This window comes from Xenopus tropicalis, chromosome 4 (assembly GCF_000004195.4).
Source record: "Xenopus tropicalis strain Nigerian chromosome 4, UCB_Xtro_10.0, whole genome shotgun sequence".
NCBI classification, from domain to species: Eukaryota; Metazoa; Chordata; class Amphibia; order Anura; family Pipidae; genus Xenopus; species Xenopus tropicalis.
This window is the reverse complement of record NC_030680.2, coordinates 52,557,213-52,582,198: the sequence shown is the minus strand read 5'-3', so window position 1 is coordinate 52,582,198 and position 24,986 is coordinate 52,557,213. Positions and strand designations below refer to the sequence as shown.

General features: G+C 38.5%; 1 protein-coding gene across 2 annotated transcripts in view; it reads left to right on the top strand.

Annotated features, from left to right (window-relative positions):
- The window catches only part of gan (gigaxonin), a 40,233-nt gene extending 15,858 nt beyond the window's left edge, over window positions 1-24,375 (top strand). Inside the window, exons 5-12 of one of the 2 annotated variants that reach the window (XM_012961106.3) lie at window positions 2,056-2,273; window positions 4,355-4,476; window positions 9,364-9,476; window positions 13,255-13,404; window positions 14,991-15,127; window positions 15,225-15,356; window positions 20,362-20,471; window positions 22,706-24,375. In XM_012961106.3, coding sequence (XP_012816560.1) covers window positions 2,056-2,273; window positions 4,355-4,476; window positions 9,364-9,476; window positions 13,255-13,404; window positions 14,991-15,127; window positions 15,225-15,356; window positions 20,362-20,471; window positions 22,706-22,887 — 1,164 coding nt within the window. In that variant the 3' untranslated portion in view covers window positions 22,888-24,375. 2 annotated transcript variants of the gene reach the window in all.
- Window positions 24,376-24,986: the final 611 nt, after the last annotated feature.

Below are 24,986 nucleotides of genomic sequence, written 5' to 3'. Positions count from 1 at the left end.
AGCATCTTTTTCAGGGAAGGCCTTGCTTTGAGGGAATGCCAAAGGGCATTCTGCATGTATTACAACAGCATGACTCCGTAGTAAGAGTCAAAAAGCTAAACTAGCCTGCCTGCAGTACTGACCTGTCACTGATACATATGAAACATATCAGACAAGAACTGGACAAACTCTTGCTTTTGAAACTACAGCAATTGGTCTCTTTAGTTAGTAACATAGTAAGTTGGGTTGAAAAAAGACATACGTCCATCAAGTTCAACCGTAATGCCTATATATAACCTGCCTAACTACTAGTTGATCCAGAGGAAGGCAAAAAAACCCCATCTGAAGCCTCTCTAATTTGCCGCAGAGGGGAAAAAATTCCTTCCTGACTCCAAGATGGCAATCGGACCAGTCCCTGGATCAACTAGTACTAAGAGCTATCTCCCATAACCCCTGTATTCCCTCACTTGCTAAGAATCCATCCAGCCCCTTCTTAAAGTTATATAATGTATCAGCCAGCACGACTGATTCGGGGAGGGAATTCCAGAACTTCACAGCTCTCACTGTAAAAAATCCTTTCCGAATGTTTAAATAGTTCTCAAACAGTTAAAGAGTGTTGTTAAAGAGTCTTTTTACTAGTTTCAGTTAAATATAGTGTTTAAAGGATTTGCAAATCATCCCATTCTGTGTTTATTTATATTTTACACAGTGTCCCAACTATTTTGGAAATAGGGTTGTAGTGCATTATCGTGCAGTAAAGGGAGTACTATTTCATATAACCATTCCAAATTTTGAAAATTGGGTCACCTGATACCAGCTGTTGAAACTTAAAGGGTACCCTAAGGAGGAGGTGCCTACACCTTGCTGCATGCTTAGAGCTATCACAACAGTTGTCAAGAAAGTTAAAGGAAAACATTATCCCTAAGAACTCATAAAACAGCCCATATGTAAAATACTGCTTCATCTAAATATACTGTTTTCACAACAAAATATATATTTTTAATAGTATTTGCTATTGGGTAATACTAAATAGAAGTTTACCATTTTAAGTAATAAGGGCCACCCCCGATTCAGATACAATCACAAAATGGTGGCTCAAGGTAAAAGATGAAAAAGGACCATATTTACTTATATGTAAATGTCAGTATATTCATTTATATCATAATAAGTGACCTGTTAATGAACTTTTTTGTTGGATAAGTATTCCTTCTGAATGTATAGGTTTCCTTTAAGTGCATTTTAAGGTTCTGACATTCTTTTGCTAACACAGGTTCAGCTTTGTACCCTTGAATTACATATAATTACTAATTTGCTTTAATCAGATGACTGCATTTGCAATAATTATATTCAAATGCCCCAAAGAGTTATTACACTTAGCAAATTAATTTATTCAAGACTGATTTGGTTCTGTGTCACATTGACATTAAAAGAATAAGGAAAATGACATACACTTATGCAGTAACCTAAGAACTGCTGATTCTATGATAAGTTGACTTCTGAACAGTTGAGGCGTATTGAATATGCTTCTATAGATGGGTCTTTAGGAAGTATTTGTGGGGAAGGGGAGGGTCTGATAAATCATGTTCATTGTAACATTCACAGGCAAATGTAGCCAGTCTGGCCCCAGGATTCAGGGGAGCCAGGAATTACGGAAAGCCCATTTCCCTTTTCTCTGTAGTAATAAAACAGTACCTTGTAATTGATCCCAACTAAGATATAAATAATCCTGATTGGATGCAAAACAATCCTATTGGGTTTAATTAATGTTTTATTGATTTTATAGTAGACAAGGTATGGAGATCCAAATTACGGAAAGACCCCTTATCCGGAATACCCTTGGTCCCTGAGCATTCTGGTTAACGGGTCCTATACCTGTAATTGCATCTGAAAAGTTGCTTCCTCTTATAACAGAGTGACATTATCTAAAAAATCTGTCATTATTTGTAATATTCACCCGCTAAAGTAAATATTTGTAGCTGTTCGAGATTAATTTATTTAATGCTGCTTGGCAGAGGTTGCATGGCCGGTCCAGTTATATAAAAAAAAAATGTAAAACCATTTCTGTTGTTCACATAGGTTCACATGAAAGATGTAAGCTCTGCTTTATGGGTCTCTGGCCTGGACTCCAGCTATCTGCGAGAGAAAATGCTTATTGAGCCCTTGGTCCGAGAGATGGTCAGAGAGTGCAGCAACATCCCGCTTAGCCAGCCTCAGCATGGAGAGGCAGTGTTGGCTTCCTTTAAACCGAGGGGCTACTCAGAGTGCATAGTTACAGTTGGTGGTGAAGAGCGAACGTGAGTACCTTGAGCAGATAAATTATTTTTAAAAAATGGTCACAGTTTAACATTTTGCATAGTAATTTTATTAAGCATTGATACTTTTGTTCCTGTGTATGGTTCTGTAGCTATAGATTTGCATTATGACTAGTGCAAAATATGAGGAGAGTCCTCGAGCTGAGTAAAGCACTATGACAACACTATCTGGTTCATGTGTACTGATCTGTTCACCAAGTTCATTGGTACCTGACTGTACACATTAGTGTGTTATGGTACACATTGAGCGCTATCAAACTGCAAAGTGTGCACTCTGTGTAAATATAACAACAGGTATAGGCTCCATTATCCAAAAAACCCATATCTCCTATAGACTTCATTATAATCAAATAATTCAAAATTTTAAAATTATTTTTTTTTTCTCTGTAATTATAAATGAGTACCTTGTACTTGATCCTAACTAGAATATAATTAATTAAATATAACTGAAGGCATTGAGTTTATTTAATGTTTAAATAAAACAAAACAAAATGTTTTTTGTCGACTTAAAGTATGGAGATCCAAATTACAGGATGATATCTTATCCAGAAAACACCATCCAGCAATACCTGTGTTCAGAAAAGGAATGCCCTGTGCCTAGGATCACCACCTTATGTATTGTTCTTTGCTGGCCTGCAGGGGTGAGGTGCCAATTGGTGTTATCCTGGAGGTGGGCTGCTGATGTCATGGGCATCTGCAAATACGGGGAATGGGGATACTTGCTCTTTCTGGAGTTTGTACTTCACAGGCGGCTCCATCTGTGGCAAAATTGCGTGAAAAAGTTTTTACATGCCCCACCAATTAATTTTTTCTCTTCTGCACTGGGGCTCTGCCCTCCCAGGGGAGAGACAATGCAATCCAGTCAAAGGATGAGGAGGTAACAGCTACCAGCAGCCCAACAATCCACAGTTGACCTGGTGCGTAACCTGTGACACATATGTCACCACCAGGTCCGGAGCAATGTCAGGAGAAATGCATGTGGCAGCTGAGGAAAGTTTTTATTTAGAAATTGAACATTTTTACAACAATACAAAAGAAAAGAGAAAGGAAAGAAAACATAGGTGGCTAAGGCAAGCTTGGTGTGAATTTTAGGATTGTGCATTTAACCATAGATCCCATGCTGCGTTAAACTTAGTTGGAGATCCTCTAGATATATATATATAACCAATTTTTGCTTGGGTAGCAGATCGTTAATAAGTTTCTTCCAGAAAGTGAGAGTAGGAGCTGCAGTAGACTTCCATTTTATCAGAATAGCTTTTTTGACATAGAATAGGAGTTGCAAATAACACAAACGTTGATATGATGATAGCCCCAGGTCTTCCAGCACCCCCAACAAGCATACCTTTGGAGAGAGAATATTTTGAAGGTACAATGTTTCATTTGCATGTTGTAAAACTGCGGACCGTAACTGTTGAATGACCGGACATTCACAAAAAAATACAGGAAGGTGCCCACAGCAGAATTACATTTGGGACATGTGTCAGAAGCTTGAGGATACAACTTTGCCAATCTGTTGGAGGTTAAACAGGCACAATTAATAAACTTAGTTTGAATTAATCTGTCTCTGAGTGCCATTGTTATTTCTGGGAATTTTTCTAGTGCGTCATCCCACATAATCTTGTCAAGGTCCGGCACATCTCTTTGTCGTTTCTCTTTGGCCTTAGCTAATGGGTCTGGGGTCGATTGCCATAACAGGGTATAGTACCATGATATGGCCTTTCTTAGGTTTGGCCTATGTAGGTGTTTTTCTAGAGAATAATCTTCTACTTGAGGGATTGGAAGGTTTAAAAACAGAATTTAACAACAAATTACTTCAGAGAGCAGAGGAAAGGAACAGCAATTACAAATTTACCAGCAACTACACTGACATGAAGTGTAAAATAATATTGCACTTTTGATTTAATGCATAGTTTCAAGGAATCTTGATTGTGGTTGACGGTTGAGCCTCCAGGTGATGGTACAGGGGGGATAATGGTTGGGAAAGTTTCTTTCAGGCTCTGTGTTTAGTATTTGTTTGTATAAATAATTAGCAAGTTGATTGATTTTATTTATTTTATTTCCAGATCCCGTAAACCACTGGCTTCAGTGCGCTGTATGTGCCCTCTTTATGATCCAAATCGGCAGCTATGGATTGAACTAGCACCACTAAGCACACCAAGGATAAACCATGGGGTTCTTTCTGCAGGTATGCTGTGATCTTAAAAAATGTGCAGCAAACTAAACTCATTTAAAGCAACTGAAAGGGTTATTGTATGTATTTTGTAATCATTCAGTTTTAAATACATTTGTTAGTGTTTGCAACAGTACAGGTGCATAGCCCTTGTTTTGCCACCTTACGTTGGTGGAGTGGAGACGTGAAAACTTATTTCATTCAGCCTTGAAATTCACAATTGCAGATAACAGGCAGGCTCCATTTTGTGGACACTGTTATTAAGACAAGCTGTGCACCCTGCCAAAATCTTGTTTCTGTGCCAGTATGGGGGGACCTGATACCCATGTCCATGCACTGGTTACACAATTCGATGGTGAAGAGGGAGAGGGAATGTGAGAAGTGCAGTGACATCTAAGGAGTTCTGAGTTGAAAGTGAAAGTAACTCTCTGCCCCACCCCTATGCCTAAGGCATAGAGGCGGGTCAGGCAATATATGATTGACAGCTGGGACTTTTAAATGCTTATGTAATGTATATAGATGTGTTAATAAAAAAATGACTTTGGGTTACATGTTTAATTTGAAAAGGGCTTTTATTATACAGCTTTTTATGTCTGGGTGACCGCTCCACTTTAACAGCGAGCGTCGCGTATGATGCACGCATGCGCACTGTACCATTAAGGGACCTACGCGCTCTTTTAATGCCGCTAAGTTCCGAAGCGATGGGAAGTGCATCAAGCCGCAGTGCCCCACAATGGCACACATTCACTGACAAAGGCACATGGGGCACACATTCACTAAAAAGGGCACATGGGGCGCACATTCACTAAAAAGGGCACATAAAAAGACCACTAAAAAAGTATAAAAAAAAACTTTTAGGAATAGCATGGACAATAATGAAATGGTAAATCATCCTTGGCCAAATCATTATGAACTACCAGACTAAAGATGTATTGTTTTGGGCATATTGATTCTGGCAAACCAGGAAGTTCGAGATGAAGTCGCTGCAATAGTTGGGGAAATGGGAACAACTCTAGATAGATATGTAACGAAGGTAAACTGGTTGCTTTCTAATCTGTTATCCTCTGGACATGCTAATGTAACGTTGCAAGCATTGTTTTATTTTATGAGTATGCAAACTGCTACCATCATTCCTTAAGGGCAGATCTTTAGAAATAAAAAACCTCCAATGGTGCACTGTGCCTACTTAGGATATTAAAAATTTAATTGTAAATACTTGTAATGTAATTATTTTTGGTAAAGGCGATTCACTAATGATGGGAGAGCACACAGTGCACAGAACCAATGGGACGAGCACAAAGCACACAGCAGGATGGCAAGTACAGGTATCGGATCCCTTATCCGGAAACCCGTTATCCAGAAAGCTCCGAATTACGGAAAGCCCGTCTCCCATAGACTCCATTTAAATCAAATAATTCAGAATTTTAAAATTGATTTTCTTTTTCTCTGTAGTAATAAAACAGTACCATGTAATTGATCCCAACTAAGATATAAATAATCCTTATTGGATGCAAAACAATTATTTTGGGGTTAATTAATATTTTGTTGATTTTTAGCAGACTTATGGTATGGAGATCCAAATTATGGAAAGACCCCTTATCCGGAATACCCTTGGTCCCGTACATTCTGGATAATGGGTCCTATACCTGTACTTGATAATTAGTATGGCAGCTTCCTTAGCCTTCCCAAACTTGCTTTTGTCTGCTGCTGTAGCATTTTTCTTTCTCTAAAGTTATCTATTATTTATTTATCTGTTATTTGATTATTGAAACTTAGCAGTAGCAGTTGCATTTCCCACCCTAGGCTTATACTCGGGTCAATACGTTTTTCCAGTTTTCTTAGGTAAAATTAGGTACCTTGGCTTATATTCGGATCGGCTTATACTCGAGTATATACGGTAACTCCATGCTGCTCTCATGCTAACAAATTACTATCATTTACTTCTAGAGCATCCTGTAAGTGAATCTACTATATTGTAACTAGAAATCTGAGATGGCATCTCCTGGACTCTTCAGGAGGAGCACCCATTCATATTAAAGATGAAATATCTAAATATAACTCTAAGAGCTATTATCTGGATACTTAGGACTTGCCTTAAGGCTTTTTTTAAAATACATTTTAATATTGAAACCCAGAATGGTTTGTCATTTTGTATGGATTTATGCTAGCTTAATTATCATTAAGTACAAGTTGTTAATTAGGGGTTCTCTGAACTGGCCCTCCCCTCCCCAAGTGCAGCAAAAATTGTTACTTGTCATTTAAATTCTGATGACAATTAACTGCTTTTTGGTGGCCTATTATGGTGGCCACCAACTTTGGTGCACAAGGCTACATTTTATTATTATTATTAACATTTATTTATAAAGCGCCAACATATTCCACAGCGATGTACAATAAGTGGGTTTCATACATTGGACATACAGAGTAACATATAAAGCAAACAATAACCGATACAAGAGGTGCAGAGAGCCCTGACCAAAAGAGCTTACAATCTACAAGGAGAAAGGGTTGAGACACAAGGTGTGGGAATGGGCATGACCAGAGTTGTGACAGGTGTGGCACAGGGTATTGCTTTTAGCAGCACGCTGAGGTTATGTTAAACTAGATTAGGGTAAGCTTCTCTAAATAAATGCGTTTTTAGAGATCTCTTGAAGGCAGAGTGATTGGGGGAAAGTCTGACAGTTTGTGGGAGTGAATTCCAGAGAAGGGGGGCAGCCCTTGCAAAGTCTTGAATGTGAGCATGTGAGGAGAGAATGAGAGAGGAGTTGAGGAGCAGGTCAGTAGAGGAGTGTAACAAGCGGGTTGGATGGTACCTAGAGATGAGTTCAGAGATGTAGGGTGGGGTAGAGTTATGAACTGCTTTGAATGTGAGAGTCATTAGTTTGAATTTTATCCTGGATGGTAGGGGAACCCAGTGCAGAGATTGGCAGAGTGGCATGGCAGAGGAGGAGCGGTTGGAGAGGTGTATGAGCCTGGCAGCAGTATTCCTTATGGACTGGAGAGGGGACAGTCTTTGGAGGGGGAGACCAATTAATAGGGAGTTACAGTAGTCCAGGCGAGATATGGTGAGAGAGTGAAGTCACCTAGTACAATGGATGGGGAATCAGAGGAAAGGAAGTAAGAAAGCCAGGCAGAAAAGTTGTCAAAGAATTGCGAGGTTGGTCCAGGAGGTGGCATATGACCGCAATGCGAAGCGAACCAGGGGAGAAGAGCCTAATAGAGTGAACCACAAATGAGGAAAATGAAAGAGAAGGAGGAAGTGGAAGGACTTTAAATGAATAGTGGGGGGAGAGAAGGAGTCCTACCCCACCCCCTACCCTGTTTCCAGGTCTGGGAGTGTGCGTAAGGTGTAGCCCCCAAAGGACAGAGCAGCAGGTGAGGCAGTGTCAGTAGAGGAAAGCTAGGTCTCAGGTATTTCAAATAAGTTAAGCCAGTGCTGTCCAACTGGTGGCCTGCGACCCCCCTCTGTGTGGCCCCCCACCTGTTTGGCTGCTTTGATGGCTTACCTTTGTGTAAGCTTTAAATGGTATCAGTACTGAGATTATTTACCCCCCTGCATTGTTCTCCCCTCAGATTTAGGCTGTAAACCCCCTGTATTGTTTAAAAATGTAATCCCCTGTGTTGTTCACACCTTTTAATCCCTGAATTGTTCATCCCCTTGCAGTGTTCACACCTCAGGCACACCTCACCTGTTCACACCTCAGACATTGTATGTACTGCCTGGCCTATGCTGTCTGGCACACACAGGTAGAGTAGGCAGAGTATGGCACACACTGGCAGGGTAGGGCAGGCAGAGTATGGCACACACAGGCAGCATAGGGCAGGCAGAGTACTGCCTGTGTGTGTGCCATAGTTTATTAGCAGTTGGACATAGCCAATAAATGGTCCCTAAGGTGTGTAATTATGTGCTGGGGGTTACTGTGCTATACACAGGGGAGGAGGAGGCATATTGATTTAAGGGTATGTCTTAATATGACATAATAAAATTCTTTCACAAATGAATGATGGTTGATATCCCTGCAGTGAGGACCATTTGGGTTTTTGCTGCACTACCACCATTGTGATAAAATGGGTGTGGTTTGAAGTAGGCGTGGTTTAAAGGGGAGTGGTCAAAACTGGCTTCTATTAGCGGCCTTCCACCATGTATGCTAGAGAAATTCTGGCCCTCGGCACCGCAGAAGTTGGACAGCACTGAGTTAAGCGATTTAGTGATGAAAAGGTCATGGATGGAGGTGATTTTGTTGCAGACGGAGCGGGAATTCCAGAGGGCACAGGAAATTTGAACAGAGGCTTTGGGTATAGGGGTAAGGTTTCTGTACTTTAAAGGGGTACAAGGTGGGTTTGGGGAACGTGGCCCTAACAAAACAGGGATAGGGTAAGGGCCAGGGTTGGGGGAAATGTCACCGGCAGCAAGTAACAGGAGAGAGAGGAATGCAAGGTGAGAGTGGGATTTGTATATTCTTGTTTTATGTGAGGAGAAAGAGTTAACTGGAGTTATGGAGCAAAGCACTTTAAAGACTTCATGTGCTGAGAGGGAAGGAGAGGAGAGTAGAGAGGCAGTGATTTCTATACCTTTCTGACTTGATGGAGGAAGTGGCTGGAGATGTTTTAAGAAACATGAAAGTGCGAAGAAGAGGAAAGCAGGATAAAACATTTTGGGGTAGGAAATAATAAACTACCAGGAACAAGCAAAGTTGTTTTCTTGTGATTCCACATTTTTAAGATTGTTATGGGGAGCAGGGCCATCTTTTTTGCTGTGCATTGTTTACTGGGAGTTCTGTTTTACAGGGGGTGCCTTTTTTTTGGCACTGCTAGTGAAATAGGCTTTAGATGTCCTTTAATACTTCTGTATTTGGAACTGCATAGTAATTCACATCCCACATATTTTTCTTCATTTTGCAGAGGGATTTTTGTTTGTACTTGGAGGTCAAAATGAAGACAACGAAACCCTGGACACTGGAGAACAGTATGATCCTGATGACAATGCTTGGAGTCCACTACCTCCAATGCTTGAGGTAATGGCAAGGCATTGTTATCTTCTGTATGATGGGTAGCCTCACAGATTCTCTCCTGCTACATCTTGGGCTATTTGGCAGAATCAGCTGTAGGTCCAAAAGTAGACATTCCTTTTCTAAATAAGCAGCAAGTTGCCATAAACAGTACTTGCCTGTGTGTTTGACATTGTTTGTGACACCTTGGATTGTCTTTGCATTAATAAAGAAACTTTCCAGCCTAAATTAATATCAAATTGTCAGTGGTTATAAAGTTAATTGTAATTGCAGTTGAAAGCAGTATTTGTTTATACATTTTATTCAGCAGAAGCCAGCCAAGGAGGACTGCTACATTACATTACATTACATTACTACATACCTTATACTTTTATAATGCTACTGCTTTGGCACTATGGCCTTCCTTTGCATCAGCACTGAATGCTGAGATGAATCATGAAAATGATTCTAACTTGCTGCCAGCATATCCATAACAATGCATTTTTTATTCTCTTAAACCTTACATTTAACAGCTCTAATTGATATTTGTTGCAGTGCTTTAAATGTATTTACTGTTATCTTTTTCATTAAATAAGTTTTCTAACAGTACTATATATTTTGGAAAATAATGGAAACCAATGATATTTAGGAATGATTTATGATAAGATATTCTTTTCGTTAAAAGTTGCTACTTTGGGAAATGGGACACGATAGTTAGGAATGCTTTGTAGGAAGTTTGCAGGGCTTTGTAGCTCCGTGGGTGGGGGACAAAATACTTTTAATTGCCCCTTATCCACTTATTTGGAAATCACTTGAATGAACCTGGTGCAGTGTTATGAAAGCAATTATGACTTATTATTTAAGAAGCTATAATCAACTGAATAAACTGCACCAGGCAATTTCCATTCAAAGTAAATGTGATGGGGGTAATATCAACTATTTTGTCCCACACAAAGTACTGGAGTCACAAAACACTTCAAATCCTCTCAAGCCCTTAAGGTCGGCCATACACGCAGCGATTTATGATCTTGACCACTGGTTACACGAAAGATCGTTCCCATCCTCCACAGACGTTTAGGGCTGAATCGTCAGATATGGGGGTAGAAACAATAGGAATTCTACCTCCTTCTGCTGATTCAGCCCTGACCGTAGATTTTGCTTGGGCGCCATCAAAATCTTTTAACCTGGCTGATCGACGAGTCGACTGATAACCGCAGCTTTTTGTGATATCGGTCGCCTCGTCGAGCCGCCATACACGCAGCGAATATCGTACAAACAAGGTTTAGCCTTGCATTTGTCTTTTCTAAATTGAAATTGTTGCAGGCAAATGTGTGTATCTGTTTCAATTCTCTTCCCTAGATCACAAGAAAGAATAGGACACCATTTGTGCTGGGATACCTTCCCTTGCCTTGGGCTTCTTTTATAGAGCTGTGACTAAGGCAGGCAGAATAGGGTGTGTACACCCTGACACTGGCTGCTCAGTCTGGTTTTTCATCTGCTTCCCAAGCATAATAAATGAAGCAGACCAACCAGCACCACAAGCCTATTGTAACTTCTTCAGATCAGAGACTTTTGCTGTGGGTTGGACTGAAAACATTTTTCAGTGTCCTACAGAGAAATACTGCGGCATTGTTTTAGAGTATTCAAACTTTTCATTTATTTTATGTCATTTAGGTTAATTCAGAAACTTGCTTAGTATACCCCAAAAAGCTTTTATCAGGGATCAGTGTCCCTGCAGTCAGCTGTCAGTATGCCCTCTGTGACTGATCAAGCAATGCAGTCAATCTAGTCAACTTCCAGTACAGACCTGTGGCTAACAGTGGAGATGCTGGCTAATTATTCTTACAGAAACAAGCATGTTTTTCGGATTCTCAGCTGTTCTGGCTCGAGGCAAGCCAAAAACAAGGAAGCAATGATATACAGTGAGGAACATAAGTATTTGAACACCCAGCGATTTTGCAAGTTCTCCCACTTAGAAAACATGGAGGGGTATTGCACTGCTGCACATAAGCATTTGAACACCTGGCAATCGGCAAGAATTCTGTCTCTCAAAGACCTGTTACTCTGCCTTTAAAAAGTCCATCTCTGCTCCACTCATTAATCTAAATTAGTAGCACCTGTCTGAGCTCTTTAAAGACTGTCCACACCACAGTCAGTCAGACTCCAACTACTACCATGGGCAAGACCAAAGAGCTGTCAAAAGACACCAGAGACAAAATTGTGGACCTCCACAAGGCTGGAAAGGGCTACGGGGCAATTGCCAAGCAGCTTGGTGAAAATAGATCAACCGTTGGAGAAATTAGAAAATGGATGAGGCTAAAGACGACTGTCAGTCTCCCTAGGACTGGGGCTCCATGCAAGATCTCACCTCGTGGGTTATCACTGATGATAAGAAAGGTGAGGAATCAGCCCAGAACTACAAGGGAGGAGCAGGTCAATGACAGTTTCAAAGCTCAGTAGAACACTACGCTGTCATAGTTTTAAATCATACATTGCACGGAAGGTTCCCCTGCTCAAGTCATCACCAGACCAGATGGTCTGAAGTTTGCCAATGACCATCTAGATGATCCAGAGGAGGCATGGGAGAAAGTCATGTGGTCAGATGAGACCAAAGCAGAACGTTTTGGTCTAAACTTGAAACTCACCGTGTTTGGAGGAAAAATAAGGATGAGTTGCATCCCAAGAACACTATCCCTACTGTGAAGCATGGGGGTGGTAACATCATGCTTTGCGAAGGGGACAGGACAACTGCACTGTATTAAGGAGAGGATGAATGGGGCCATGTATTGTGAGATTCTGAGCAACAACCTCCTTCCCTCAGTCAGAGTATTGAAGATGGGTCGTGGCTGGGTCTTCCAACATGACAATGACCCGAAGCACACAGCCAGAATAACAAAGGGGTGGCTCTGTAAGAGGCATATCAAGGTTCTGGAGTGGCCGAGCCAGTCTCCAGACCTAAATCCAATAGAAAATCATTGGAGGGAGCTGAAACTCTGTGTTCCTCAGCGACAGCCCCGAAACCTGACAGATCTAGAGGAGATCTGTGTGGAGGAGTGGGCCAAAATCCCTGTTGCAGTGTGTGCAAACCTGGTCAAGAACTACAGGAAACGTTTGACCTCTGTAATTGCAAACAAAGGCTTCTGTACCAAATATTAACACTGATTTTTTCAGGTGTTCAAATACTTATGTGCAGCAGTGTAATGCAAATACATTCTTCTTTCTAGATACGGAAACCATATAGCTCTACCCAAAAAAGTATGCATTATAATATTGATTATGATGTGATTTACTGTGAAATGCTATTTCTATGATACTAAAAACTGAACACCTTTCCCCCCTCCTTTTTTCCTTCTGTATCCCCCTCCCCATATCAAAAAGTTATAAATAAAGATTAAAAAAAAATAAAAATACAAATACATTCTTTAAAAATCATACAATGTGATTTCCTGAATTTTTTTTTTTAAATGCTGTCTCTCACAGTGGGAATGCACCTACAATGTGAATTTCAGACCCCTCCATGATTTCTATGTGGGAGAACTTGCAAAATCGCAGGCTGTTCAAATACTTATGTTCCTCACTGTATATTTCAACACTACCAAAAGACACACTTACTTGCCTTAATATTTTTTTTCCTTTGTCAGTGCCATAAAATAGTTTGGTCTAGTACATGGAAATTCTTTAGGCTATAGCTAGCTGACCTTTTCCAGTGTTTTATCCAACATGCCCTAAGTAATTTTACAATACAGGGACACATGCTGCAGCATCAAGTATATAAATATTGAATGTAGGTTATTGTGTGCTTTAGGCTAGGCATAGTTTCGGCATGGTGGAGATAGATGGAGTGATCTACGTACTTGGAGGAGAAAATGGGGACTCCGAACTACTCTCTATGGAATCATATGACACATGCACAAAAACATGGAGCAAACAGCAAAACATGACTATGGTTAGGAAGGTAAGGCCCCTGATATTGTTTATTGTTAAATATGAAAAGCTTAGCTAAATGATTATGCATGCACTACCTTCCATACGCTTAGAGGGCTTATTTATGCACCTAAGTGCGTGGTTCACATTCAAATAACAGTAAAATTAAATCTCGTCTACTGCGGTAGACAAATCTCCCTGAAATGCTTTCCACCAGCAGTATAGGGAATTGCTGGTGGGAAAGCACATGCAGCACTTTGTTTTCTGAAGTGGCCCAAATTCTCCTGCGAAATGAAGCCACTACCATATGCCCGCTACCCTTTGACACACAGCCGCTTATTTAAATAAACTATAGTAGTCTTTCTAAAGCAAGCACACAGCTTTTACTAGTGTAGAGCAACAGTACATAAACTCTAGTTCTCCTTTAAAGTAATTACAATATTAACTAAAGAATTATGCTAGCAATGATGTACATAATGTTTTGGGCTTCTGTCCCAGCCCAAGCCAACCACAGCCCTTTAGCAGTGAAAAATGTTGCCTCTAAGTTCCACCCAGAAGCTCCTCATCTTTTTTCTGCTGATTTACTGTACATAATCTGTGCTGCCGTCAGTTATAAACTTATGGGCCAACGCACAATATTAATTGATTAAACCGTGTAGTTTTGGAATTTATTAAGTGTAAAAACCATGAATTTTTGGACTTTATTCAGTGTACAACCAAGAAAAACTCTTACCCAATTAGTTTCATTTGTGCTTTTTATATTTGTTTTTTTAATAAATGCTTTCAAAAAGTAAGTTTAATTGTGGTAGAAACAAACGTGAAAATTAAAGATACGAATTTTATGAAATTTGCTCCTAGGTTTTTTTTTATTTAATAATATTTTTCAGTCCAGTGACACAAGTTGCATAAGTGAGGAATGGCCTGATTTGCATTATTGGTAAAAACTCATAATTGGCCTCCTCTTCCACCCTGCATGTGTTTGCATTTATAGGAGAGTAATCTACTCATCCCTATACCTATATATAGCAAAATCTGGCTCATGTGTAGTGACAGGCAGATTCCCCTTCAATGGCACACATATGGGCAGAAGGGGGTCAGATCTGTGTTTCCATTGGCAGTGTGCCATTAGCCTTATAAATTAACTAAAATATTTTTTGTTAATATTTTGTGGGGAATTGTAAACACTAAGGAACCTGTCTTTCTGCTTGTTCATGGGAGGGTTTTTTTTTTTTTAATTAATTCTCTTGGCCACACAACATTGTTATTAGAAGTGTTCTAGAAAAAAAAATAATTATAAAATAGATCCACATGACAAAAACAGATGTTTCATCATTTGTTATTTTTATTAATTGTTTGACTTTCCCAGACTGCTTTGTCCCAATTTCTGCCAGAACAGGTATCTAAAGTCTGCACTCTGTGTGGCATGAACTGATTTTAAGGCCCCTGGAAATTATGCATGGTATTAGATAATATGTCTTGACTTTAGTCATTTTGTAACTTCAAAAGTGATTAGCTCTTGCCCCCTTTCTCCACCTTTATTGTAGCTCAAACAAATCCATATTTTATTTGTAGCTAGCACTCTTGTTGACTTTCCTGGGCTTAATGGATTAATTACAGATCGGCTGCTATGCAGCAATGAAAAAGAAAATCTATGCAATGGGAGGTGGCTCCTATGGAAAACTGTTTGAATCTGTTGAATGCTATGACCCCAAAACTCAGCAGTGGACTGCAATATGCCCCTTGAAAGAAAGGAGGTGAGTATTTTTGTTATTTAAAGATAATCTGCCATTAATGAGCAATGGTTTGTATTTGTTGGCAGTGTCATATTCCTATAACCTTTCTGCTTCGTAGGTTTGGAGCTGTTGCGTGTGGTGTTGGCATGGAGCTGTACGTCTTTGGTGGGGTTAGGAGTCGGGACAATGATAATCAGAACAGTGACATGGTGGCTTGCAAATCTGAATTCTATCATGATGACTTTAAACGGTAATTTTTTTCTTTGTGTTTGTACAGGGTTCATAAATGTTTTAGTAGCCAGGAATATATCCGACTGCTGGAACACAGTAAAAAGCAATACAAGGCCTACTTGGCCTGTCCTGTATGAGGTTTCCTTATTCTTGCATGGGTTAACTTCCACACTCCAAAAACATACAGTCAGGTTACCTGGCTCCTGATAATACAAACTTCATATGCATGAATGCAATAGGTCCTTTTTCATATATATGAACTGACTCATTATAATGGCAAATAACTTGTTTTTTTTTTTGTCAGGCCAGCATTTATTACAAGGCGTATACTATATTGCATTTTATCTTTAACATATAAATGTGTTGGTTTTTATTGTACATTGAACTTTAAACTCCATGGTGAATGTTAATCTCTCTATTTAAAGAACAGATTTCCTGCTGATTACAAGTTCTGCAGTGCAAAGTTGCTTTATAGCCAGGCTGTTAATGTAACTTATTACTGTATGCATTAGAATAATGTAAACTCACTGCTGTGGTAATGTTTCTATTGTGTTTTGCATACTTTATTGGAGTTTCAGAAGCATACTTTATTGGAGTTTCAAAAGCTATTTGGTTGCTAAGATCCACATTACCTTAGCAACCAGGGTGTGGTTTGAATGTTTCTATTGTGCTTTGCATACTTTATTGGAGTTTCAGAAGCATACTTTATTGGAGTTTCAGAAGCTATTTGGTTGCTAGGATCCAAATTACCTTAGCAACCAGGGTGTGGTTTGAATGAAAGACTGATAATATGAATAGGAGTGGACCTGAATAGAAAAATAAGTAATATAAAGTAATAAGTAATAATAACATTGAAACTGTAGCTTCACAGAGCAATAGTTTTTGGCTCAGGGGTCAGTGACCTCCATTTGAAAGCTTTAGAGAGTTAGAAGAAAAAAAGCAAATAATTAAAAAACTATGAAATATAAATAATGAAGACTATGTAAAAAGTTGCTTAGAATTGGCCTTTCTATAACACACTAAAAGTTAACTTAAATAGGAACCACCCTTTAAGTAGTAGTGCTCTCTTTACCTCCTGCATGAGTTATTTGTAATTTTTTAATTTAATCTGTATGTTAGTTTATACACCTATTTATTGTACAGTGTTGTGAAATATGTTGGAGCTTTATAAATACAGTTATAATAATGTTTTAATGTCAAGTTTTTTAATTTTATTTCTTGAAATGCAATATAATGATGTATTATATTCAGATTATGTAATTTGATCTGCAAAAATATGTTTTTTTAGTAGGCTTGATGAATCTGGCTCTTATTATCACTATATTTATAAAGCATCATGTTTGTTTTATCAGTTCCTGCCCCCTTGGATCTTACAGTATAAGGTCCCAATTACATTCCCATAATGCAGTCACGGATTCCAGGACTGCAGTACTAAAAAATTGTCACTGTTATGCATATTTGTTACAAAAAAAAAAGTTATATATAAGAACTCAGTTTTTAATGTTATATTCTTCTTGCTGGAAACTGTCATACATGTAAGTTGATTTTCTTTCCTAGAGTTGATATGAGCTGGTATGTTATTGCCATCTAGTGTCTGTTAAGGAAACTAATAGTTATCTGCAAATGTAAGTTGGGTAGCACAAAAATGTTAGTGCCCCCCTGAGCATATTGCAACTTATTTAAGTTGTATTTGAATATCCATTCTGAGGCTTTATAGTGATACGCAAATGCTGCAGTGTTTTGGGTTATTTTTCCTATTCTCACACTCCTACACACTTACAGTACTGGGAAGTCACTCTGGCTTTCGGCAGTGTGATCCTTTTATAGTTTGGAGTGATGTTTACATTTGTACTCTAGTCTAATGGAAGATCACTGCTCCCCATCACTATAAAAGCCTCTTTTAGCTTGACAGTTCCTGCATCAATCAAATCACTGTGCAAGGCTAGAAGCTTAAGGGATAATTCAGTATGCATGAGGCTATTGTAGTCGAAAGCCTTACTGCAAAATGTTGTCTCCATCCCTTTGCTATTATGTCTGTATATGAGACTCTGCAGGAACAGACTAGCACCCCTGAGCCCTGCATAGCAGCAGCAAAATATTTATGCATAGGTATAGTGTTGTGGTCAGTGATCTGAAATGTAAACTAATTACAAACAAAGAAACCTACTACATAGTGAATTACCCAGTGAGCTTTTGGCCCTGCTGAAACCTTCTTTTCATTTTTTCTGGAGGATTTTTACCTTTATATTAAAGAAGACACATTTTGTAAAAAACAAGAATTGCCATTGCATTGTACTCCTCTAATTATAGAAGGATTGTGCTTAAAAAAGATGTCTGGGATTAATTTATTGAGAATTTTTCCCCAAAAACCCTACTAGTCCCACCCATCTGTCCCACTTCCAGCTGCCTCCTTTCCCAGGCTGTGCATGGAGGTCAGCGGCACTCGGCACACGTCAATATAGGATAGGAACCAATTGGCAGCTAGGCTGACCTGATAGGGAACTGAAGCCTGTCTCTGCTTCTGTGACTGCAGGGCTGTGATTGGCTGTTCCCCTCCTATTGTTCTTCTGGCAAGGACTGCAAGAACACACCTGCCTTCATTTCAAACAGGACAGCACCATATATTATTCATTATTGCCTGCAAGATTGGGTGGGGTTAACTTATGTATGTCTCCTTTAATACTACAGGTATGGGATATTTTATTCAGAATGCTCACGATCTGGGGTTTTTCTGGATAAAGGGGTCTTTCCATAATTTAAATCACCATACCTTAATTGTACTAAAAAATATTTTAACATTTTTTTAAACCCAGTAGGATTGTTTTGCTTCCAAAGAGCTTGAAAGTGTCAGTGACACTCACATGCTCAGTGTTCTTTGTGCTTAAGGGTTGTCACTACCGACGTGAGTGTTGACCCTTAGTCAGGTTAGAGTTAAAATGAGGGGATTATGTCTTGTCTTCGAACAAAAGGCATGGGCAGAAGTAGTGTACAGTGTACAGAGCAGAAATATGCGAAAACTGGTTGGGAGTGGGTTCTACAATGGCAACATTTTGCGGGTTAGGGTCCATGCAGGTTAAGGTTTTAATGGTTAGGGTTGAGTGCAGGTTCTGTTTTTCCTGATCTGCACATCACTAGTTGTAACATATTATTGAGCAGAAAATGGGGTTTGGTGGATTATAATATCCTTATAAAGCTCCAACATATTCCACAGAGCTTTAAAATAATTATACATCATTCCCAGATCCAGTAGTGTTTACAGGGTCCTATGATATTCACATAGAGTAGACTATTGACAAATTTATTAGGGTCAATTTAAATGATTTTGGAGTGTGGGAGGGAACTGGAGTCCCCAAAATAATTACACACAGGTGCAGGGCGAACATTAGAACATATAGTGCCCTTGCTGGAAAGGCTAACCACTGTTCAACTTTGGATTCTACATCCTTGTTTGGTTAGCCCACTCCACATGCCTGCTGTAGATTTAGTGTGCTGATAGTCAAATGAATGCATTTATTAGAGTGTTTGTTGATGAAACTGGAGCATATATCTAATAGGGACTTTTTGAGTTACCATCCAGGATCTTCAAAGTGTGGAAGATGGAGGATATTTAAGTTAGACTGCATGGCTGATTAGTTAACAGGAATCTTGTTAGTAGATTGGTTAATATCTGTCAGTGGGCCTTCAATCCTTTTCTTGCCTGTTAAGCTCTGGGTTTGTTTGCTCCTAACTGTGCACATTCTTATGGGTGTGGCAAATCAGAAAAATATTTCATATTTCAATGACAATAGAAAACCAAAGCAGGCACATATATGACTACTCTGCCACAAATATTTAAGGTGATCAAACTTCCTTTCATATTTGTCCCACACAAACCATGTTATGTAGGTAATAACCATTGAACATGCCTAATTTTCATCTGTACAGATTGCTAGAACTAGGAGAAGGTGGAATTAAAGATTGTTTTGCCGCTAAAATCTGCTCTGTATGCCTGAACCTGGGCCAATGCAATGGCTCTGAGTGCAGGCCCAGAGAGAGAGGTAGATGCCAACATAGAGGCTGGTTCTCAGCCTGCTTTTATCTGCAGGCCGAAAATCAGCCATGTTCTGGGATTACCCTTAGGCAAGGATCTTATGGTGTTACCTTATCTCATGGCAGAAAGAACACTGTATCAGTTATATTTTCAATGCATAAATCACATAGTTTCACATAAAACCTCAATGTTTACTGGTAATTCCATTCTACTTGTTTGTTGTGTAATTTAGGTACCAATGCACATGGAATTTATAGAGCACAGTAACTTTTTCAGGTTAAATTAATGTATCTGATCCATTGATTGATAGCTGTAATGGACTAGAATACTTTGTGTAAAGAAACAAATATTTAAAGGAACAGTTAAATAAAATCATAACCCAGAGATGCGTTCATATTTTGTACATGGATGATAAATGAGGTAACACGGACGTGATTTAATAGTCATTTCTGCCTCTGCTTTCATATTTCAGTCACACTTACACAATGTGAGTAAGATGTGACATTTAAGCTACCTCTTCTTTTTTGAATGCAATAAATTTTGACCTTCACTTTCTGGTGACGATAACAGTTTCAAACAATCTATGTGCCTTGCTGAATCATAAGGTTGACCAGATCAACTTACAGCAAAAACAGGATTTCTGGACTACCCTAGTGTTTAGCAGCACAGTGATCCTAGCTGCTACTGACTACTCCTCTTTCTATGATTGTGAATCTAACCTCTGCAGCTTTAGACATATGTTTGGCATTGTTTCTAACCAGTCATTTTTTGCTTTTTATACCATTTTCAATACTGTGGTTGATACCTTTAATGGACCACCAAAAATAGCTGGTTAATGTTCAGTGTTGCAGTCTAACAGATCCTGGTGAGAGCTTTACCTTTGGTTAATAATACTTCCCTTATGATGCAGATTACAATTACAATTGCAATGATAACTAGCAACTGGAAATCACCTTTCCCTGATATAAACTGTGTTTTTTTTTCCTTTCCGAAGGTGGATATACTTGAATGATCAGAATTTATGCATCCCAACTAGTTCATCATTCGTGTATGGGGCAGTACCAATCGGAGCCAGTATTTATGTAATAGGCGATCTTGATACAGGTGAGATTTACTTGTTACATTCTCACAGGATTTTCCTCTTTCTTGTAAATATTTATATCTCTTGTTTATTCACTGGCATTTGTAATTAGATTGTTCAAATGCACGAGTTCCCTAAAAAAGTACCAATTTATGGAACTTTTTGTTATGTTAAAGGGAAGACATTATAGAAATATAATTTACATTTGCTCCCCTTTCTTTAGGAACAGACTGTAAAACAGGTTAATAAACACACTTGTAATATATTGCACCACCGATTCTTCCTTCTGGTTTTCAATTCCTGCTTATATCTTAGCATTATGCTGCCACTACCTTACTTTACTGTATTTATGGAGTTTTTTGAGGTACAGACAATGTTATATTTTGACACTCATATTGCTTGAAACTTTGGTTAAAAGCTCCATCTTGCTCTTATCTGGCCAAAAATATTTTTCCTATATTACAGTTGGGTCACAGCCATGCTTTTTTGGAAACTTCAGATGTTCTTTGATATGTTTATTTTGAGTAATGGTTTCTTTTGCACAACTTTTTCATACAGGCCGGTGTTATGCAGACCGATTGAGATACTGGTAGTAAATTGTTAAAAAGCCAGTAACACCATAAAGTAAAAATACATTCAGATAGTATATATATTTGTCTGGGACAAACTAAATATTTGTCAACAACAGTTTTCTTTCATATGATATAGTTTCATCCTATAGGTGTGAAGAAAGCCATGAAAACATCTGCCCCCTGTTTTTCTACACATTAAGTGCTTACAACATTGTTTTTTAAACAGTTTGTTACCTGCTATCCAGACATGGGTTCTACAGTGCTTTTTGAAACTTAAATGTTGTAGTCTTTATGGCTACATTGAAGTTCATATAAACTGTATTTAAAGAAACATAAACACCAAAAATCAAAGTGTATCAAAGTAATTAACATATTATGTACTATTGTCCTGCACTGTTAACATTTGTGTGTTTACTTCAGAAACCCTACTATAGTTTATATTAATAAGCTGCTGTGTAGTCATGGGGCAGACATGCAAGCTGAAAAAAGGAGAAAGGCACAGGTTACATAGCAGATAGCAGCTAAGTTGCATAGATTCTTGATGTATTCTACAGAGTTTATCTGTTATCTGCTATGTAACCTGTGCCTTTTCTCCTTTTTTCCAGCTTGACCAGCCCATACAAAATGTAGATTTTTTGGGCCTTTACAGCTAAACCACATGTTCTCCCTGATGACTGCTCTGGTTATACTTATCATTTATTTCACAATATAAGGTAGCCACTGAGAAATAATGCAAAACTGGGCAGATACCACAGTATAACTGAACTCTGTGTACTCTGTGTTTAGGTTGCTCTTCAAATTTTTAGGACTATATGCAGTGACCTATAAACCAATCATTAAACCAGAAACTTTATGCCTTTGAAAAAAGATAAATATAAAATAACATCTTTTCCATAAGTAAAAATCTACAAATCATAATAATGGTACAGGTAAGGGACCTGTTATCTAAAATGCTCAGGACCTGGGGTTTTCCAGATAAAGGGTCTTTCTGCAATTTAGATTTCCATACCTTAAGGCTACTAAAAAAATAATATAAGCATTAAATAAACCCAAGAGAATTGTTTTTCCTCCAAAAAGGATTAATTATATCTTTTGATCAAGTACAAGGTACTTTTTATTACTGCAAATAAATAAAAACTTGAAATATTTGATTAAAATAGTCTATGGGTGATGACCTTTGCATAATTTGCAGCTTTTTGAATAATGTTTTTCCTGATAATGGATTATAACGGTTATAGTAAAGGTTGGAAAAATAGATGAAAACCCATTGCAGGAGATTAGCCAGAGACCAGATTGCAACACTGGGAAATAGTGTGGAGTGAAAGTAGTAACACTGATGCTCTTTCACTGGAGGTGGTAAAAAGCTGTGTTTTCTAAACTTTAAATTTGGTCCCCACTTGCTTTAGTAACCGTGTTGAAATGCTAAGTGGTAGGGGGGAGGGAGTGAGGGTGTCCAGCAAGGGGCTCAGAAACATCCTTGGGTAGTAACTTGCATTGAACATTGCATTAAAGTGCTGCAGTATTCAAGCATTATTCTTTACTCAAAATGTACTGATCAGCACTTAGATACCACTCATGTATTAACAGCACAAGCAGTGTGACTGTATGAGCATGTTGTTAGGTGAACACGGCAGAAGAGACATTTTTTTTGTGTTTCTATTATGTTATTTTATTGTTTCCCTTAGGTACAAGTTATGACTATGTGAGAGAATTTAAGAGGAGTACTGGCACCTGGAACCACGTGAAGGCACTATTTCCTTCAGATCTCCGTCGCACAGGCTGCGCAGCACTGCGTATAGCAAACTGCCGTCTCTTCCGACTGCAACTACAGCAAGGACTTTTCCGCATCCGCATCCCTACTTCCTGAGACACTGATATGGCTGAAGGCTTCAAGTAACATGTGACAAGCAAATACCCCACTTTGTACAATAGAACTAAGGCATCTGTCCCATTGTAGCCACTCTGCAGCTGGTACACAGAGCTTGGGTAGAAAACTCTATTTACATTAAAATGTTGCAAATTTAACAAAGGGGAAAATTATATAGTACTGAAATACACATGCAAAGATGGATTAAGCGGCAGTGGGTGGAGAAACAAAAAAATTCTACATTAAATTGCTTTGTGCTTAATGGGACCTGGTTTTTAGTACTTAAGCATGATGCAATGTACTTAACTGGCTAGCTTTAATATGCAAAATACATGAACAAAATGTTCTTTAACATAAGTGACAATCTAATCATGTTGCATAATGAAAATGTAGCTAAAGATTACCTCATTGCTAAGAGTAGCATCTTCATCTTCCTTATACACAAATTTGTCCATTCCTTAAAGAACGTTCTGTTCAGATTATACGATATATTTATTTTGTGCCTTTAAACCTTGCACAGGATAGTTTACAATTTTTTCTGTTGGTATGGTTATTTTAAATAGTTACAAGGTTCTTCTGTTGTTACGGTTATTTTTAATAGTAACTAACATTTTGCGGGGATTAAAGTGCCAAGATACTGGGATGGCATAGAAAATATATACTGTTACCATTAACTATATAGGTATCAAGAGCTTTCATACACATCACTTATAGCTGTGGTAATTGTAATGCAGTCTGATGAAAAGGGAGCAATTTAGACACACACCAGAAATATACAGATTTTATCTGTGCCACATCAAACCAGATAAATGGTTATTGCCAACTTCTAATGAGTGTTGCACTAGGCCTCCTAGGGCCCAACAGCAATTAGATGGAGACAGTGCAAGATGGTATAGATGTTATATAGACCTAAAGTGAGTTTTCCCTGGGTTTGGGGCCCACTACGCGATCCTCTAGTACTCTGGTAGACCAATGTGACCCTGCTTTTTTTTACTTCTTGTACATTCCACTGTGATGTGAAAAAAAATTAAACACCATGAAGTTATTAATCTGAGCAATTAGGGTAAACAAAATTATCCAAGATCATATTTTTTTCAAAACTACACAGAATTGGTCACAGAGCCAATTTATTATCATTACCTTGTCAGACATTTAATTTGTACTGTTACTAGAGGACCTGGCATATGAAAATATTGTCTAGGAAAAAAAAGCAAAGATTTAAAAAAAATGCACCTTATAAACTACAATTCTGACCATTTCTTGGTTACTATGCACAGACAAGGCAAGAATGCCACCCAGTGGACCAGAAGCTGCAAATAAAATGTATAACCTTTTTTTCAGGGGACCCAGATTAATTTTAGGAGTAAGCTTTATTAACCAGAAATTGGTTTACAGGTAGTTCTGTATCTATCATTAATTGTCATTGTCTGTTGTAGGAAGACATATTACTTTATTTTAGGACAGTAAAAGTAAAAAAAAAAAAATTAATTAAAAAAAAAAAATAAAAAAAATATATATATATATATTTACTGTTACACAGCACTGGTAAAAAGTATGTGTTTGCACTACAAGAGTATTATAAAAATTAAGCTGCTGTGTAGCAGTATACCATACTTTAGTTTTAGTTGTTACTGCACATGGGTTCAGGGAGTAGGAACATACTGACCTATCTATACACTCACTAAACTATGTATACTAACATCAATAATAACTGTATATTTTAGTATCACAATAGCCTTGGATACTATGCTTGCCCAAGAACTCATCCAGGCCCCTCTAACAGAATCTGCCATCACAACATTACTAGGAAGGGCGTTCCACAGCCTCACTGCCCTTACCATGAAAAACCACCTACGCTGCTTCAAATGGGAGCTCTGTTCCTCTAATCTAAATGGGGGTCCCTTAGAAACACTACAGTTGCTTTTTCACCTTCTTATATTATGTCACATACTGGCAGTAGACTTCACTACTGTTGGCTGTGTGTCTGTGTCTGACTGTTGGCTGTGTGTCAGTCTGACACTGCTTCTTGTGGATCATAAACAATATTTTGAATGATGCAAACTGTACTGTGACAGGGTGCTGCAAATCTCACATAACAG